We start from the raw sequence: 18275 nt of genomic DNA on the forward strand, positions 1-18275 counted from the left end.
AAAGCAGCTCGCTGTCAGCTGGCAATGGTGGATCCTTATCATAACTCATCATGCCGTTGTCCTCCATTTTATTTGAAAACACTAGATGCAGCGATTGAAACCGTGAAACTATAGGCGCGTAAAATTGCTGGTATTTTCTGTTTATCTTTCACAACGCCTACTGCACTTTTTGAATTCTCTATTTTCTTCTGCTTGTTTGTGAGTTTTGTTACATCTATAATTTAATTCTTTTAAAATTAATGGTGTACATATTTGGTTAAAATCGATTCCCTATATTCGTTTTTGAAACTTTTTTTTGGTTGGTCTGATCGATTGTGCGATCAATTTTCTAATGAAAAGTGACAGCCCTAATAATAATACCAGGTTCACATTACTCTGTTTGCGGCGCCTATTTTTTCCATCCTCATGTTAAAGGATTAAAGCGTTCACACTGCACACATGTTTAGGAGCGGAGAGAGTCTGTGCTGCACACACTGAATTACAGTAACTGCGCATTGTTTGCGGTAAATATGAACATGCATCGACACAAAAGTTTAGTAATTACACCATAAATCAATTCACATTGCTATCAAGCGCAAGGTTGTGGGTTCGATTCCCCGGGAACACATGATAGGTAAAAATTGATAGCCTGAATGCACTGGAAGTCGCTTTGGATTAAAGCGTCTGCTAAATGCATTAATTTAATTTAATAAATGCATATACTGTAAGATAAACAAGGCAATAATTTAAATGTTTTTTTTTTTACATTTTTTTTTTTTTTTATGAAACGCAGGATTGCTTGTAATAGATTTAAATAAAAAAAAAGGACAGTACTGAGTGACGTTTCTGTCAATGGTAAGTTTTAATTCTGAATGTTTGTGATTATGTAAGAAAAGTAGTTTAGATGTTTTGCTTTAGCAACATAATATATACATCTAGAAGTAAATGCAAAAGTAAAAAAACAGTAAATAATTGATGAAAGATTTTATTAATGTTTTGTGTAAAAGAATCACAACGTTGAAAAAGCATGTGAAGTATCAATGTTTGGATTTAAAATCAAAATAATGGATAAATGTTGTGTTTGTGGTAAACAGCCCTGCTTCTGTATCACACATGGACTACACACACACTGCAGACTGCTTTCTTTTTCAGTTTGATCTCTCTCTCTCTCTCTCTCTCTCTCTCTTCTTACACATGATTTCAACTAAAAGAAAACCTCGAGATATAAAGTAACAATTTTGTGTATAATGCCTAATCATACGCTTTTTCAGAAATTGTTTATTTAAACGATTTAACAAATATTCAAATATTAGTTTTTTAATGAGCCCAAATACTTGAATACAGTATTTCTGAAAAATGACCATCCCTATGCTTTTGTAGACTGTAGGGAAAATACTACTATTGCAATATCTTATTTTTCTGTGATTTAATATATATATATATATATATATATATATATATATATATATATATATATATATATATATATATATATATGAAGTGAAGTGAAGTGACATTCAGCCAAGTATGGTGACCCATACTCAGAATTTGTGCTCTGCATTTAACCCATCCGAAATGCACACACACAGAGCAGTGAACACACACACACACACTGTGAGCACACACCCGGAGCAGTGTTCATCATTTATGCTGCGGCGCCCGGGGAGCAGTTGGGGGTTCGATGCCTTGCTCTAGGACACCTAAGTCGTGGTATTGAAGGTGGAGAGAGAACTGTACATGCACTCCCTCCACCCACAATTCCTGCCGGCCCGAGACTAGAACCCACAACCCTTCGATTGGGAGTCCAACCCCATTAGGCCACGACTTCCCCTATAAAATACATATAAATACAGAACTTTTCTATAAATAGCTTTAATTGGATTTAATTTGATTTTTTTGGATTTTTATGTTTGTATTTTTTTGCGCATCCACATAGAAAATGAATGGGAAAAACAAAACAAAAACAAATTTTGACTGGAGATTTGTAGTGAAGACGGTTTGTTGATGTTTGATGTGATTGTGTATTTGGTATCTTGTGTGTAGCGTTAGCTTGTAAGATGTATTGTAGAGCAGCGGCGTTCAGAGGATGGAGGACAAGTGATGATGCCTGTGTTTGTTTGAAAGGGCAGAATGGAGTCAAAGAATCAGGCTTTTAAGACAAGTCTTCGAGCATCTTCATCGTTTCCGTCCTCCGGGTAGAGTGCTGTTAAATATTGCATGCTTTGTGCTTAGCAAATGGCTGCAGGCGTATGCTGTCAATAAACCCAAACACACACCCACACACACACAAAGCACTCAGGCCTACTCATTGCCGGACGCTTCATACTCTTCATCTCTTCAGGCTACAGACAGACCTGTGTGTGTTTGGCTTCAGTGCCGGCACTCGGAGAGCACAAATCATCTTATCTGAACCTTTGTTCAAGCACAGCTTAGTTTAGCCTTTTTAGTGAGGCACACTTTTAATGGTGGTGTGTTTAGGGCTGCTAACCAATAAATAATGACCCAAACTATGGATGCACCAAACTGAATATACTTGTTCAAAACTAAACACTTAGCAGAGGGCCAAAGACCGAACATGTATTTTGGCAAATTTCTTAACTATTGCGTAAGTTTTATAGCCAAAATTAGCTTTTTACTGTTTTATCTTGCCTTAAAAAAAAGAAAAAAAAATCAATTACAAAACTACAATTTTAAAATATTTTTAACGTTGAACATTTTTGACATTCTAGTATACATTATACCAACAGAGCACAATTTGACTTAAAATTGTTAATAAAATAAAATAAAATAATTTTTTGACCATTTTTGAGAACCCTCTTGAATTATGCATATGATTGTCTAAAAAAAGAAAGAAAACTGGACACTTTAAGCAGCGAATCAGCTTTGATCGGAGAAATAAATTACATCTTAACAGATATTCAAAGAGAAAAAGAGTTATTTTAAATTGTAATAATATTTTCCAGTTTAACTGTATTTTTGAACAATAAATGCAGCCACAGTGAGCAGGTGACTTCTTTTTCAAACATTAGAAAATATTCACAAGTAGCATGTCTTTTTATCAATCCGTCATTCCTGATATGCAATGCAATACAAAAGGGGCTATCATTCTTTATCATTTACCTGTCAAATTTATAACTGAGACGAGATGATTTTTTTTAGAAAGTAGGATTATCTTATCTTATATATTAGTGGTGGGCCGTTATCGCCGTTAACGTGCTGCCTTAACGCGAGACTCTTATCGGGCGTTTAAAAAAAATATCGCAGTTAATCTATTCTCAAAGTTGGGTTGGGAGCTGGGTCTATACTAAGCGAGCTATGATGACTTTCACCTTGATATTTTATATAACGGACTGACTGAGGCCAGCCTAACGGACAGCGACACTGAACCGAGCTCTCTTCTGCGAAGTTTTCCTCAAAGTCCCTCCTGCACCGGAGCGAACAAATACAAATCGCAGTTTGAAACAAACAACAAGATGTGAAAGAGCTCGCAGTGTTCTGGTGTTCAGGGCTCACTCAGAGAAAGGCGTCTCGAGACGATAAAAATAAGCGTTTTCAAGTGTTTTGATCAAAACACTTTAACATCGAATTTTAACATTTTTTCTCTAGTGCCGACAAATACATACGAAATATGTCAAAATATCCACCTTGGAAATTATGCTCGAAAAGACTGTCAGTTATTTCTAAAGTGAAAGTAAACAGTTTAGGAAATAAATGGGATGTGTATTATATTGGATGCGTTCATCGTCTCTTAAAGGGGCCGCGCCTAATTTAGCCACTGGCTACTGTAATGTTAATCCAAGAAAATGAAAATGAAAATCACTCACTGCTCTTGACTACTTTGTAGTTTTAACAGTCAAACCAAAAATTATTTAGACACCAGATATATTTTTTGATATGTATAGCAAAACTGTAATAATGTGAGAAATGAAGGTGTCTGAATAAATGTAGGTTTGATTGTATATTTCATTTTTACATTGAAGACTATGCAGTGCTTTTTTACATTTAATTATTTAGTTTCTGTACCTTGACACTTACAAACTTGAAAAAACCTTAAACATTGTGTAAATAGCACAAATAAATAAAAATAAACGAACATACAAATTAGACAATTTCAAACAGGCCCCACTGGTACCACCTTCACCGGGTCCCCGCTTGTGCAATGTGGAATTAGTTTACAGCTTTTTCAAGCAGTTTGTGATGCATTTTGGAAACAGGAGATGTACATTTCTAATGCACCACCTAGCTTGATAAACCCTTTCTCAAACACTTACTGTTTGTCAATTTTATTTGGGTAACACACATATTCTGAATGCCGTCGGCAGAATTCGAATGAGCCATTTTAATCTAGATTAATTTCAAGATCGCAGTGAGATTAATCTAGATTAAAAAAATTTATCTATGCCCACTTCTAGTATATATATATATATATATATATATATATATATATATATATATACATATACACTGGAAGATACGCATGACAATCACAGATTCTGCCTAATCCCCATTTATCGCCTTTGCGATTTAATTTCGGTTAATCGTGCAGCAATAGTTACTATGTAGAAAAGACACTTAAAATATTGAGACTTTAAGGAGTGTAGACTGATGTGGGGAAAATTTAATTATTCTTTAAATAAAGTTAGTTAATTATTGCACAAATTCCTTTGGGACAGTTTGACTGTTTTCAGCGTTGTGTTCCCCAGTTTTACTCAAATTAATAAAACCGAGAGGTGATCATACAACCGTAATCTGCCGTGTGTTTGGGCATCTGAATGTGTGTGTATCTTTGTTCTTGTTCTGCAGCTCACCCCACCCTCCATTTCCTGTTTGTAACACGCTCTCAGCTGAGTGTCATGTGACGCCACTGCTGTGCCATATCTGAGCAATCGATGCACCGGCCTACAAATATCCATCTGCCGTCTTCAGTCAGTGCTTTTCTGTCATTAATTGGATAAAAAAAAGTGTCATTTCAAAGCTATGAAAACATAGTGAGTGTATCTGTTTAGGCTGTGATATACATTATGTGGAAAAAATGGGTTAAAATATTAACATTATATTCTAAAGCAACAACAACAAAACAACTAGCCTACATTTTAACTGGTAGGAGGAACATAATTCATAAACCAGTTCACAAACAGATTAAAGTGTGGCCAGAAGGATCATCAGAGGTTCTTCAGGACTGCTTCAACACAACTGACTGGGACATGTTTAAGCAGGCTGCCACATTCAATAACACCACTGACCTCCAGGAGTACTCAGAGACTGTTACTGTCTACATCAACAAGTGTATTGATGATGTAACGGTCACAAAAACCATCACTGTCCGGGCCAACCAGAAGCCGTGAGTGACAGGGAGGTTTACAGACTCCTGAAGACGCTGTACGCTGCCTTCAGAGCTGGAGATGAGGTGGGCCTGAGAACAGCCAGGGCCAACCTGTCCCGCGGCATCAGAGAGGCTAAGAGACAGCACTCCAGGAGGATAGCCCATCAATTCAGCGACAGCAGAGACACTAGGAGCCTGTGGCAGGGGATACAGACCATTACGGACTACAAGCCCCCACCACGGACCTGTGACAACAACATCTCTCTGCTGAACGAGCTGAACATCTTCTTCACTCACTTTGAGAACCACAACAGCACCACTGCACAGAAGACTCCACAGCAGACAACATCCCTGGGCGTGTACTGAGAGACTGTGCAGCAGAACTCACTGATGTCTTCACAGACATTTTCATCAAGGATGTGTGTTGAGCCCCCTCCTCTTCACTCTGCTGACCCATGACTGCACACCGTCACACAACCCCAACCTCTTCATTAAGTTTGCAGATGACACGACTGTGGTGGGTCTCATTAGCAACAAAGATGAGCCGCCTGGCACTGGCCAAGAAATCACAACAGCGTCTCTACTGCCTCTGCAAACTGAGAAGAGCCAGAGCCCCGCCCCCATCATGTGCACCTTGTTTTTCACTGGTTAGCACACTATCTGACATGTGCCTTATGCTACTTTATTTATCTCTTTTTTTTTTTTTTTACATGTTTTTATTTGTATATTTGTGTAGTTGTATTATATATATATATATAAAATCTGTATTCATCTGTATGCACAAAGGGTCTGAGAGTAACACAATTTCAGTTCTCTGTATCTATGTGCTGTACATGTGGAAGAATTGACAATAAAGCAGACTTTGACTTTGACTAATTGTATTATGTCTAGCTTATTACAACCATTTCAGTCTTTCAATCTTGTGCTATTTGTATGCAGTGGTTTAGGAACATTTGATGTTAACACTGTCCCAGATCTACATGGAGCGTACATCGTTTGAAGTGAATTTGCTGCAAGTGGTCTACTTCTCAATGTCAAGGCAGTATGACTTCTATAAGAAAATAAATCTTTTGAATTGCTGAAAAGACTTGGGAAAGTTGCCCACCCGTTCTGCTGTGCGAGCGAAACGCTTGGAGAGTAGGCAGCTCTGTTTATAATTGGAGCACATATCTATTTTTGTTGCATTGCGTCACGGTGCTTGCTCTGAGTAGATGCATGTTACAGTCGACGTGCTTTCTCCTGCCGTGCACACTAGAGTCTCTGTGATCGGATGTGTTCACTAGCAGCTCTGACAGCAGCTCAATCATTCAGACTCCGGAGGAACACCGGAGGGAAAATAGAGGTTGGGGATTAGGGGTCGCCATTTATTTATATATATATATATATATATATATATATATATATATATATATATATATATATATATATATATATATATATATATATATATATATATATATATATTTTTTTTTTTTTTTTTATTTTTTTTTTTTATGAGCCCAAATATTTGAGCCCAAATATATATATAATATGCATTATACACAACAATGTTCTACAGCAAAATTACATTATATCAAGCTTTTGTGTTGTTTTTGTTGAAATTGTGTGTAAATAAAAATATATAAAACAAAATAAAGAAAAGCATTCAAGCTCAACTCAAGCAGAAGAAATGGAAAAATAAAGGAGACCCATGTCAGTTACATTACTACAATCCACTCGAGACGGCCGATGTTTGTCATGTTTATATTGTCTTACATCATGTTAATGATGAAAAAACAATAATATAACTGGATTCTCTGTATTTACAGCCAGCAAAGCAAAACAGTGAAATTCAAAGTGTTTTTATTATTCAAATAATAATTACAAATCGAATATTCGACTATTTGTGCACACCCCTACTTCACAGACATTAACTTTCCCATTATGTGCAATACTTGCCCTCTTAAATGTATTTATTATGATGAGGGCAATTTTCTCATTTATTCTTCTTTAATGTGAAATTCTTAATTTTAAATGTATAAATGTTACACTTATTTAAAATGATACTAAAATGTAGAGTAATAAGACACATCAGTATCCATCTTTGCACTTCACAGGTGACATAGAAACTGCGTCTGAAGTGCCATTCAGATCATACTCTGCTCAGAAATTACATCAAGGCATTTATATTGCAATTACACATTTTGTTCAAAACTGCTGTTTTTGACTATTAAATAAATAAAAATGCAGTGTTCATGAGCTTCACTCAGGTCACTCACACTGTTCACTTATTTGTGTAATTGTTTTGGATCACTGAAGCATCTGAAACGGTCCCAGTACAGAGCCTTGACTGGATCTATGGTAGAGTTTGTGATGTGAATTTGCTTGGTGATTTGTGAAGCCTCGAAGTCATAGCTCATGTTCGGTTCGAAGTTTAAAGTGACCTGAAGCAGAGAGGAAATCAACATTTCCATTCAGAAAGCATGAAGAGTCGGGTGTGATCACACTGCTTTTAACTTCCTTGTGGAAAACCCCTTCCCTAGATCATGCCGTCACTCCCATCACAAACACTTTCAGGCCTGATGGGAACTCAAACACACAACATCAACAGATCCGGTGATCAGGTTCAGCTCTGATGCGATGTATGACTGCTAGCTGTGTCAGAGATCATGACCAGATTTGATCTGCTAGTGTAGAGCGCTCCGGTTCAGGCAGGAAGGAGTTAACAGCCTGCAGCTCGTGCTTGTGTCTGTGGGGCAGCTGGTCTGGAGGGAGGGGGTCCTAAATTATTAAACCCCAGCAGAAACAGGGCAGCATGTAATAAGCGCAGATGCCCTGCTCACCTTCTGTACAGCACAGATTTAGCTGCTCCCTGCACACGCTCAAGTCACTTCCAGATCACTCTGCTTTATCAAGTTCTGAGGAGACTTCTTTCGTTTCTTACACTGCTAAAAGTGGACAAGGCCTGTGTATGCCTGCATTATGAACATCAACAGTATGAATTTCATCTGCTGCTTTCAAATTCTGTGTATTGTGAGCGATATAAATCCTTCCATAAAATCGGCACAAACGTCCTGTATCAACAGGAGAAGAGTTGTCAGGTCATTTCATGTGGTCTTCAGGCTGATCTGCTGTTTTTGAGGCCCTACTAAATATTTCAATGCATTCGCTGCAGACTTTATTCTGTGATCTCACACAAAATACTGCACCTTTATCTAACACGTCTCCATCTCACTCATAACGACATTAATAAACAAATCGGTGTGGAGGTCAGCACAATGTCGAAGATGTTGTGAATACAGCTGTTGAAGTGACATGTTTCTTGATATTTTCACTCAGTAATCGAAGCTTTTGGTGCGTTTACACAGACTGTTTAATGCAGCTCATTAACGGCAGTTACATTGATAATAACAGAGAGATTAATGATTTAAAACATAGAATTCTGAATAATATAACGTGACTTAGATTATATTTTAAATATGAAACTGTGGCATTAACTGGATGTCTTAATGAGCGAGGCATGGAGTCATTGATTCAACATGTTTGTTCAAATGTAATGAAGCCGTTCAGTGTCTTTATGAGTGGTTGATTGAATCATTTACTGCGATGTTTTGTTCAGAAACATGGATGATTTCAGAAATGCTCATGTCTCTAAAAATTGTTTGATTTATGTCTCAGTTGTTGAACTTTTTATATTAATCCAAATATTCACACAGAGTTGTGCTCACGCTTTGCTGGTTATGTCATATTGATTGTAGAATGATTTGTTTTAGCGCAGACAGATTGGGTTTGCCATGGAGTTTATTTTGATGGTTTTGGAGAGAGCCGTGTTGTTGAGGTGAAGGTAAAGCCGTGTATTGACCCTGTATTAGCAATATTAACATGACACTTTATCAGCTGGATTATGTGCGGCTTAAGCGTGGAGCCAGCCAATCAGCCGCTGTGCTTCTGGTGAGGTGTTCGTCCGGTGTAGACCCGTTCAGAAGGACCTCAGCTGTTGGAGACACAGGAGCTGTGTCCGGCATCACAGAATCCAGGTAAGACTTCCCTCTAGAAAGAAGAGCGCACACCTGAGCTCTGGACAGGAACTGTGACCTCAATCATGAACAGTTTTAGGACTCGTAATGGCTTTTCGTCTCAGATGGACATTACGTGGTGATTTGAGCTGGCTGTGCTGAATAAGATGAGATATTACTGCTGTAGTCTCTCTGTTGGAGTGTGTCCGTGCAGAGATTCACACTAGTTAGTAAAGTTGGTCAGATGTCTTGTTCTTGGTCATTGCGATGCGAGTGAAAGTGTGGGCAGTGGATTTGGGTCAGCAGGAGAGTTGATCAGCAGATTTGGTGTTAACCGGATTTGTAGGGATGCGCTGAATCAACTGTGTCCCTGGATTACAGGAGTGACATTGAGAACGGGACGCGGTCCACGTCTGTGTCCACTCACACTTTCCTCAGCCCTCGCTGGTCACCCAACCAACTCTTGACCCGTACGCTTCGGTGAAGTCCAGGAAGGGGACGGTATGTTTCTATCATGGCTTTTAATGGTTTAAATGGGTAGGGCAAGGCAATGTTGCTGATTAGGTTTAATGTTTATTTTGAAGAGAAAAAAGTAATCCAATTAAGAATTTTTCTACCAATTAAATGTATTTTTAAACGCAGCCGTGTGACTACGTATATAAGAAGTAAACCGCAATATTTACCGGCCTGTAGTTTTAACTAAAATATTTGAATAACTGAAATATATATCTGATCATATCGGAGAGATAAACATTTGTTTAAATGAGACACTAGTACATCATTTCTGTCTTGATGCTCATACAGAGAAGTCAGAGTTGAGTACAGATCCTAAAACCAGTCTTAAACTTTCTTTAGTGACCGTAATGTGTTGATAAAAATCACATTCAATTTATGATATTCACACTGAGTCTGTATGTGAATACAGCTTACTGCAGGGTTTTTACAGAGAGCAGCTTTCTGAAACGTCACATCGAGTGAACACCGTTTACTAGCCGTTAACAGAGAGTGGTTTATCAAGAGAGAGATGGGTTTCTGTCAGAGCACTGTTCACACTAGGGGTGTGTGCAACAACGAATTTCATGAACATTTAAATGAAAGATTAGAGTCGAATAAACCCCCAGGAGACAGTCTTGAATTTAAACCGTAAATCCCAGATTTAATGTAGCTAAAATAGGTTTTGTAACATGTAATGTGTTTGTCTTGCGTTCATCACTGTACACGACATTGAGCCAAACTTACTGAAGGCACTCGATGGTACGAGAGAGCGCGAGTACTCGGCTCACGTAGCACATGCATTATTAGGATTAAAGCTAAGCCGTTAATATAAAACAAACATTATAGGGGCATTCACTATCAACTTTTATTTTAAACGTCACGGATACTCAACTTTAAAGCAAAAGTGAATCTAGTAGCTTGTGTGTCTCCTCCTGCACTAATACAGATGTGTTCAGCTTGCTTGTATGTGGCAGCACGTAACGTATGAACCCAACTCCTCAAGTAAAACTGAGGCAGGATAATTCAGCACATGTCAAACTGTTGTTCTTTCCCTGGTCTCCACTGGTGTGTCCAGGTCTGAACACATTTCTCATGTCGGAGTAGTTTACCTGTGCTCATGAGTTCATTATTTAAGGGGGTTGGATTCCTCCCAGTGTTTTCTGCTGCGGGAGGCGTGCAGTGATGCTGATGCTGCACTACACTGTTGCTAAGCAACGACTTCACAGGATGAAAAGAACACCGGCGGCGAGAGAGACGTGCTCGCATCCCTTCATTAGTGTTGGAAATGTCTTTTCTCGCTGTGTCCAGTGATAACGGCGCTCTAACTATAGCACAGTCTGATGTCACACACACACACACACACACACACACACACACACACACACACACACACACAGAGCAGTGCTGGGAGATCTGTGTGTTGTGTTAGTGACCAGTGGGAAGCACTGTATTGGTGTGCACCGGACTCCGGTCATGGATGTGTTCTGGTTTGTCCAGCGGTCCAGCAGAAGCAGTGAAATGTGTTTAATGATCTCCAGGAGGATGTGTCTGTTTAAATCCTACACCATGTGCATTTGTGGTTTTGTTTAGTTAACATGCATCCAACAGAGTGATATTTGTGTGTTTCAGATCAGTGCGAGCGCCAGTGAGCGGACCGAGTGAAGCCCATCACCTAGCAGAAGAAAATGAGTGAGCTGGACCAGTTACGCCAGGAGGCTGAGCAGCTGAAAAACCAGATCCGAGTCAGTCATGTCACACACAACATCACACACACTTCCCTCACATTCACTGATACCAGATGCTGACACACACAGTAAAGCCATTCATGGGGAATCGAACCCATGGCCTTGGTGTTGTTATTACCACACTCTGCTGTTTGAGGAAGCCTTGCCTCCGTTTGAGGAGGTTAACAAAAGTTTGAGGCTTTCTGCTTTGTATCCAGACCACACACGATTACATGGTTATTTGGATGTGATTAGGTTTCTCTCTGCTGTCAGAACAGACACGCAACACATGAGTTGAGAGCCACCTAAAGAATGGCCACATGTGATGTTATCAGCGCAGTCCTGCACATTCAGTCATTACTGCTTCGATCTCACTAACATTGATGTGCAGTGTCATAACCAAGCCTGCGCTAGTTCTCATCCTGTGACAGAGCACTGAACTATTTCAGTCATGTGATGCTGCATAGCCTCAGCCACAGGGAAAGCTCATTGGCTACAGAGACTACAGAGACTACAGAGCCTGGTTATGACACTTCTTGTGCATTTCTGTCCTCCGAGACAGAGGTTTTGTATTTGTGGCTTCATCTGTGTTTTTCTTCTCCAGGATGCACGGAAAGCATGTGCGGATGCCACCCTCTCTCAGGTAGGACTCGCTGAACATCAGACCTCCGTCACAAATGAAGAGGTCTCACATCATGTTGTATTCAGATGGAGTCTTGATTGGTGTGTTTTAACTAGATTCTGTTCTGGTGTGTTTGTGGCAGATCACAGCCAATATTGAGCCTGTGGGGCGGATCCAGATGCGCACCAGACGGACACTGAGGGGACACTTGGCCAAGATCTACGCCATGCACTGGGGCACTGACTCCAGGTGATAAAGCAGTACAGCTGTGTTATTAGCGCTGCTCAGAGAGGGTCTTCAGCCACGTGCTCAGCAAACATCACTTTACAGGCTTGTCTCGGAGTCTGCAATCACACAGAAACATGCCTGGATAACATTTACACCAAGATCTGAAGAAAACGTTTTCCATGAAGTCGACACACCTAGGCTCCAAAAACAGACAATTACGTTCAGTTTAGTACTTTTGGTGTGCCAACTGTTTTCTGTTTTCAATAGGAAATATGCTACCCTGAACTTGAAGAACTGTATTTTCTTTGGATATCGTACTACAGTAGTGAGAGTTGGACATGCCCTGGCTGGGGTTTCTAGATCACCTTAAATTGTCTGGCTTTTGGCCACGATTGGTCAATATACTGTGACTGATACTACTTTACAGTCCTTACCTTTAGCAAGTTCAAAAACAGTAAGAAACCAAGACAAAACCTGGACATTTAGAAATCCCAGCCAGGACAAATCCCTGCTTAATTGTCTTCAAAGTGTGCAAAAGCTCTTAATGGTTTTAATTGATATCCATCAGGACAAGCGGTCACATCAAGTCATCATCTGTTTCCTCACAGAAGTCACTGTAGCCTCTCCTCCTTCACATCCTTTAATAAGACGAACGATAGCGGCGTGTCGTCTCTCCGATGTGTCACAGGTGTCTGAAGCAGTAAATCAGACCCCTAGTTTACAGGAAGAAGTTAAAGCCATGGACGTCTATGAGAGCGCCGTGGTGCGGCAGGGTCCTGAACAGAAGTAGTTGAGCACCACTCAAGTGTTATTTTTACTCCAATGAATCACAACAGTTTAAAGAGTTAGTTCAGGGTTAGTTTAGGGTTAGTTTTACTCACCCCAAGGCATCCTAGGTGTATATGACGGTCTTCATTCAGACAAATGCAGTCGAAGTTATATTAAAAATAGTCTCTGTTTACGGTCACTCAGCAGGTGTTACATGCATCAGTCCAAGAGAAGTTAAATAAAAAGTGCCCTTCCATAAAAACAAGATTATAACATTTGGATTATGGTTATTTTTCTTAGAAAAACGCATCGATTCGCTACAGGAGGCCTATGTTCACCCACCGGAGCCGTGTGAAACACTTGTTTTCTTTTTTTTTAATGGATGGGTGCTTTTTATTTCACTTCTTTTGGACTGATGCTTGTAACACCTGCTGAGTGACAATAAACCGAGACAATTTTTAATATAACTCCGACTGGATTCGTCTGAAAGAAGACCGTCATATACACCTAGGATGCCTTGGGGTGAGTATAACGCAGCCTAATTTTAATTTTTGGGTGAACTAACCCTTTAAATCAATTTTAATGAAATACAGACTGCGATAGATTCGTGGCATTGTCAAAATGTAAAGGTGGTTTAATGAAACCCAAGTGTGTTTGAGTGCCTGTGATCTTCATTCTGTCTCCATAGATGAGCGGCTGCTGCTATTTCTGTCTCCCGTAACTTTGTGTGAAGCTGTAACTACCACGAGCGTTTATAATTACACAACGATCAGTTCAGTTCATTCACTGCACACGCTTGTCCTTGAGTGAGACGCGTTTCTTCGTTTAAGGATATCATGTGAACTGTTTTCTGTTTTATTTGCTCCTTTAATCTCAGATATGTAGTCAGAATGAGTTGAAATTTGCTCTCATTGTTCTCAGTCTCTGTATTTCCCCCCTCTCTCTGTGTCTTCAGGCTTCTTGTTAGTGCTTCCCAGGATGGAAAACTAATTATCTGGGACAGCTATACTACAAACAAGGTAAACATGGAAGCCACATACAGTTAGGTACTGCTAGCTCCTGTATGATCACTGCAGCTGTCAATCACTCAGTTTAGAGCAGAAACACCGTACGATCAGGTTTTACATTTAGTATGTAGTTAAGGGCAGGTGTTGCATTGCATTGATGACAGCTGTATAACACGTGAAATCTGATCTCATTATCTGACTATTGTGCAATGATACAAGTAGAGCCAGCAAACCTGTTTTTATACTCTTCGAAATCTTTTGCTCTGTCAGCGGTATACGCTTCAGGTTAATACAGATTCAGCATCAGTAGCACATGTGTCATTGATGAATGTTGATGTGTAGGTGCACGCTATCCCGCTGCGCTCCTCGTGGGTCATGACCTGCGCCTATGCCCCGTCTGGAAACTATGTGGCCTGTGGAGGCCTGGATAACATCTGCTCCATCTACAACCTGAAGACCCGCGAGGGGAACGTGCGCGTCAGCCGTGAGCTGGCCGGACACACAGGTGAGCGCTTGCGCCACACTTCAGCGTTTGTGTCTGTACAGAAGTGAACCTGGAGTGAGTTACGCTCTTCTTCCTGCTGTCTTCACTCAGGTTATCTGTCCTGCTGCCGCTTCCTGGACGATAACCAGATCGTCACCAGCTCCGGAGACACCAGCTGGTGAGTTTAGTACAGCCTCGGAGCGGACCACTCGCTGATAACACACACACACACACACACACACAACCGCTAGGTTTAAACTCTTTTTGTGTGAAAGTTTGTGTGTCGTTTTTAAATGAAGCAGTACTGTGGTTATAATACAGTGGCTCCTTTCACTCTAAGTTCACACAGTTGACATTACTCTGTTTGTGTTTGTTCCAGTGCTCTGTGGGATATCGAGACCGGGCAGCAGACCACCACGTTCGCAGGTCACACCGGTGATGTCATGTCCCTGTCTCTGGCCCCGGACACTCGTCTGTTCGTGTCGGGCGCCTGTGACGCCTCGGCCAAGCTGTGGGACGTCAGAGAAGGCATGTGCAGGCAAACCTTCACCGGCCACGAGTCCGACATCAACGCCATCGGTGTAAGCGGCTCCCGCACACACACACACACACACACACACACACGTGCTTGTATGAGTTGGTAACCTCGCTCTCTGGTCTCAGTTCTTCCCCAATGGAAACGCGTTCGCCACGGGCTCGGACGACGCCACCTGCAGGCTGTTTGACCTGCGCGCCGATCAGGAGCTGATGGTCTACTCTCACGATAACATCATCTGTGGCATCACCTCCGTGGCCTTCTCCAAGAGCGGACGCCTGCTGCTCGCCGGCTACGACGACTTCAACTGCAACGTGTGGGACGCTCTGAAAGCCGACCGCGCAGGTCAGTGAGAAAGAGGACAGGGATGTGGGTGCATGGGGACCTCATCTTAAACCTGATCAAGATGTAGCCAGTGCTTTGGTGTGATCAAACTAATCAGTCTAGATTTGGTCAGGGTTGTTACTAGTCCCATCCACCTTATATTTAACATCAGAGGCATGGTGTCATGCACTTCCAGTTATTTTAGCTCTACATTTTGTTGTGCTGATTGTAATTAATGTGTTTATTTCAGTGTGGTGTTAAATGTATAAGCACACAGATATTTGTGTGTTTACTGAACTTCGTTCCTGTAGGTGTTTACCTGTAGCTAAGGCTGTTGTGTGTGTGTTTGTGTGTCTGCAGGGGTCTTGGCGGGTCACGATAACCGCGTCAGCTGCTTGGGTGTGACTGACGACGGGATGGCTGTGGCTACAGGCTCCTGGGATAGTTTCCTGAAGATCTGGAATTAAAGCTGTAAGGTAAACTGATACTCATTTAACAGCAGTGCATTGATTTGTTCCACCATTCCTGACATCGGCTGATATTCAGGGCTTCTGAGACGAGCTGCGTCCCAAATGAAGCACTGTACATTAGAGCTGAAGCGATTAGACGACATTACTGTAGGAGCTAATGTAAGAGCCTGCAGTAACGCGGTTTGACCAGAGTGGCGCTGTAGCGTAGTCAGTCCTCCTGGATGCAGATCAAGAGAAGAAGACTGAGAAGACTGACCGGCTGATCTCTGCTGCCACCTGCTGTTAAAAACAGATCATGAAAGGCACTCTGGGGTCACTGACATGTTTTCACCTTTTCTTTTTCCCCTTTCTCTCTTCCCAGATCGCATCCGGACTCTTGAGGTTGACAGGAAGACCATTCCAAAATGAAAATGTTTGATTTTATCCCCCTCTCTCCTTCTCAAACACAACAGAACTGACCCCAAGATCTATACACGACAAAAGAGCAAACACGTCTTCTTTGGAAACAACAAACAAACAAATAAGAGCACAACTGTTACACTCGGCTAGATTGTAGTTGGTAAGTGGATAGAGGTTGACATTTGTGCATCCTTCTGGGACCATTTCCTGATACTGTACCGAGAACACGAGACCCTCATTCCACTGCTTCTGTCATTCTGCTAACTTTACTGTGAAAACAGGAGGTTTTTCTAAAAGAAACTAGGGCCTTTCTTGGACCTCTCCCCCAGCCAGGATCACAGGCCTGCTTTTATCTCCTAGTTTTGAAATATTTTGGGATCAAATTAATAGTTAAGAATTAGAAACAAGCAGGACGTTCGTCCCAGCGCTTCAGTAAACCGTAAAGGATTCGGTCAGGGCTCCACTAGCTGCTATCAGGCCTGTATATTTAGTCCCAGGAAAGTTGATTTATTAATATTTGTTTGTTTTTCTGTCTAGTTGCAAATGTTTGTTTGCACAAGTTATAGTTTTGCCAATACATTACTAACCCAGCACGTGCTGTTCATGACGAATGCTTGATCTTCAGAGACCAAACATCTCAGTTTAACCATACTTCTCCTCATGCTTTTTTTTGGGAAATGTAATTGAGTGACGATTAACCAATCATTTGAAAGATTTGATTTGATATGTTTCTTCTCTGTGATGTGGAGGATGTTGAAGGAGGGTTTTTTGGGTTTCAACAGAGGTGCCCGTTCTGTGCTCGGAAAACAGTTACTACTCTGTGGATGACGTGGTATAAATCAATGTTTGAAAATAATGATATGGAAAACTTTTTAAGTTAAAAAAAATATATTCAGAAAATCTTCTTTTGGTTGTCGCCCCGAGTGGGAAACTCGTAGAATCGCATGCTGTAGAAATGCTTAAAAGAGGTGCATATGGACCCAAGTCCATGATGTTTTTCTTTCTTTCCTTTCTTTTTTCTTTTTAATAACCTGTTTAATAGATCATCACAGTATTTATTTTAATTTTTTCTTATGCTACTCTGTGCATAAACAGTTTAGTTTAACCTTCAAAGCTATGCACTTAAGAGAAGCAAACATGTTGACCACAACAACGAATGGTGAGTTGTTCTGTCCCACACACACACACACACACACACACACACTGACCCTGTACAAACACACACACTCAAATAACTAGAACAAAGAAATCTCTCTCTTTCTGTAGCAAAAGGAAAATTTCAGATATTAAGACAGTGCTAGAGACATTTTGTAATAAACAGGTTTTTGTTCTTTAATAAAAAATAAATAAAAAAACGAGGCAGCATCTGAATGGCAGAACTTCTTCTGTTCTCTTGACATGTATCAAGAAAAGCACTCTTTTAGCTGTAGTGGCATTTCTTCCATTCTGTTATTTCTCTGCAACATTCTGTACAAACGACTAAACGTGCTGTTCGTTGTGCGTTAGGCCTGGAGCTGGCAAGAAAAAACTAAGAAAAAATGAACTAAATGAGCTTCTCTTCTTCCCTCTCTTCTTCTCTCCTTGAATAACTTACAGCTCTGCGTTCCCACTCCACCCTTCTCCATCTTTTGTATTTAATTTTAAAGTCAGTGTACAACAGAAAGCTGGATGCAAGATAGAAACTATATTAAAATGTACTGTTATTTAAGATGTAATAAAAGCAGTTTGAGATGATTTTGTTGTTTCTCTCTCTTTTTAATGAGTGATGATGCATGCCTGAAAAGAGATGGATTCAGAAAGTCATGCACAGCTTTGTCTGTAGGTGGTGCTAGAACCAAACTTTAAATGTAGGCTACTCTTAGCAATATTATCTGTCTGCATTACCGGAGACTTGCAGGACCGCACTTGTAGGACCGCATTTC

The 18275-nt window shown here is 40.5% G+C and overlaps 1 protein-coding gene across 3 annotated transcripts in view; it reads left to right on the forward strand.

The window, feature by feature from the left end:
• Positions 1–18087, forward strand: part of LOC128019189 (guanine nucleotide-binding protein G(I)/G(S)/G(T) subunit beta-1) — a 30729-nt gene extending 12642 nt beyond the window's left edge. Inside the window, exons 1-11 of one of the 3 annotated variants that reach the window (XM_052605284.1) lie at positions 9197–9318; positions 11422–11534; positions 12121–12159; positions 12281–12387; positions 14090–14153; positions 14484–14646; positions 14737–14803; positions 15005–15206; positions 15289–15505; positions 15845–15960; positions 16316–18087. In XM_052605284.1, coding sequence (XP_052461244.1) covers positions 11478–11534; positions 12121–12159; positions 12281–12387; positions 14090–14153; positions 14484–14646; positions 14737–14803; positions 15005–15206; positions 15289–15505; positions 15845–15951 — 1023 coding nt within the window. In that variant the 5' untranslated portion in view covers positions 9197–9318; positions 11422–11477 and the 3' untranslated portion in view covers positions 15952–15960; positions 16316–18087. Of the gene's footprint in view, positions 1–9196; positions 9319–9646; positions 9799–11421; positions 11535–12120; positions 12160–12280; positions 12388–14089; positions 14154–14483; positions 14647–14736; positions 14804–15004; positions 15207–15288; positions 15506–15844; positions 15961–16315 lie in introns of those variants that run through there. The other 2 variants (XM_052605285.1, XM_052605283.1) reach the window with 2 other exon arrangements.
• Positions 18088–18275: the final 188 nt, after the last annotated feature.

The sequence above is a fragment of the Carassius gibelio genome, chromosome A8, assembly GCF_023724105.1.
Source record: "Carassius gibelio isolate Cgi1373 ecotype wild population from Czech Republic chromosome A8, carGib1.2-hapl.c, whole genome shotgun sequence".
In the NCBI taxonomy this organism is placed as follows: Eukaryota; Metazoa; Chordata; class Actinopteri; order Cypriniformes; family Cyprinidae; genus Carassius; species Carassius gibelio.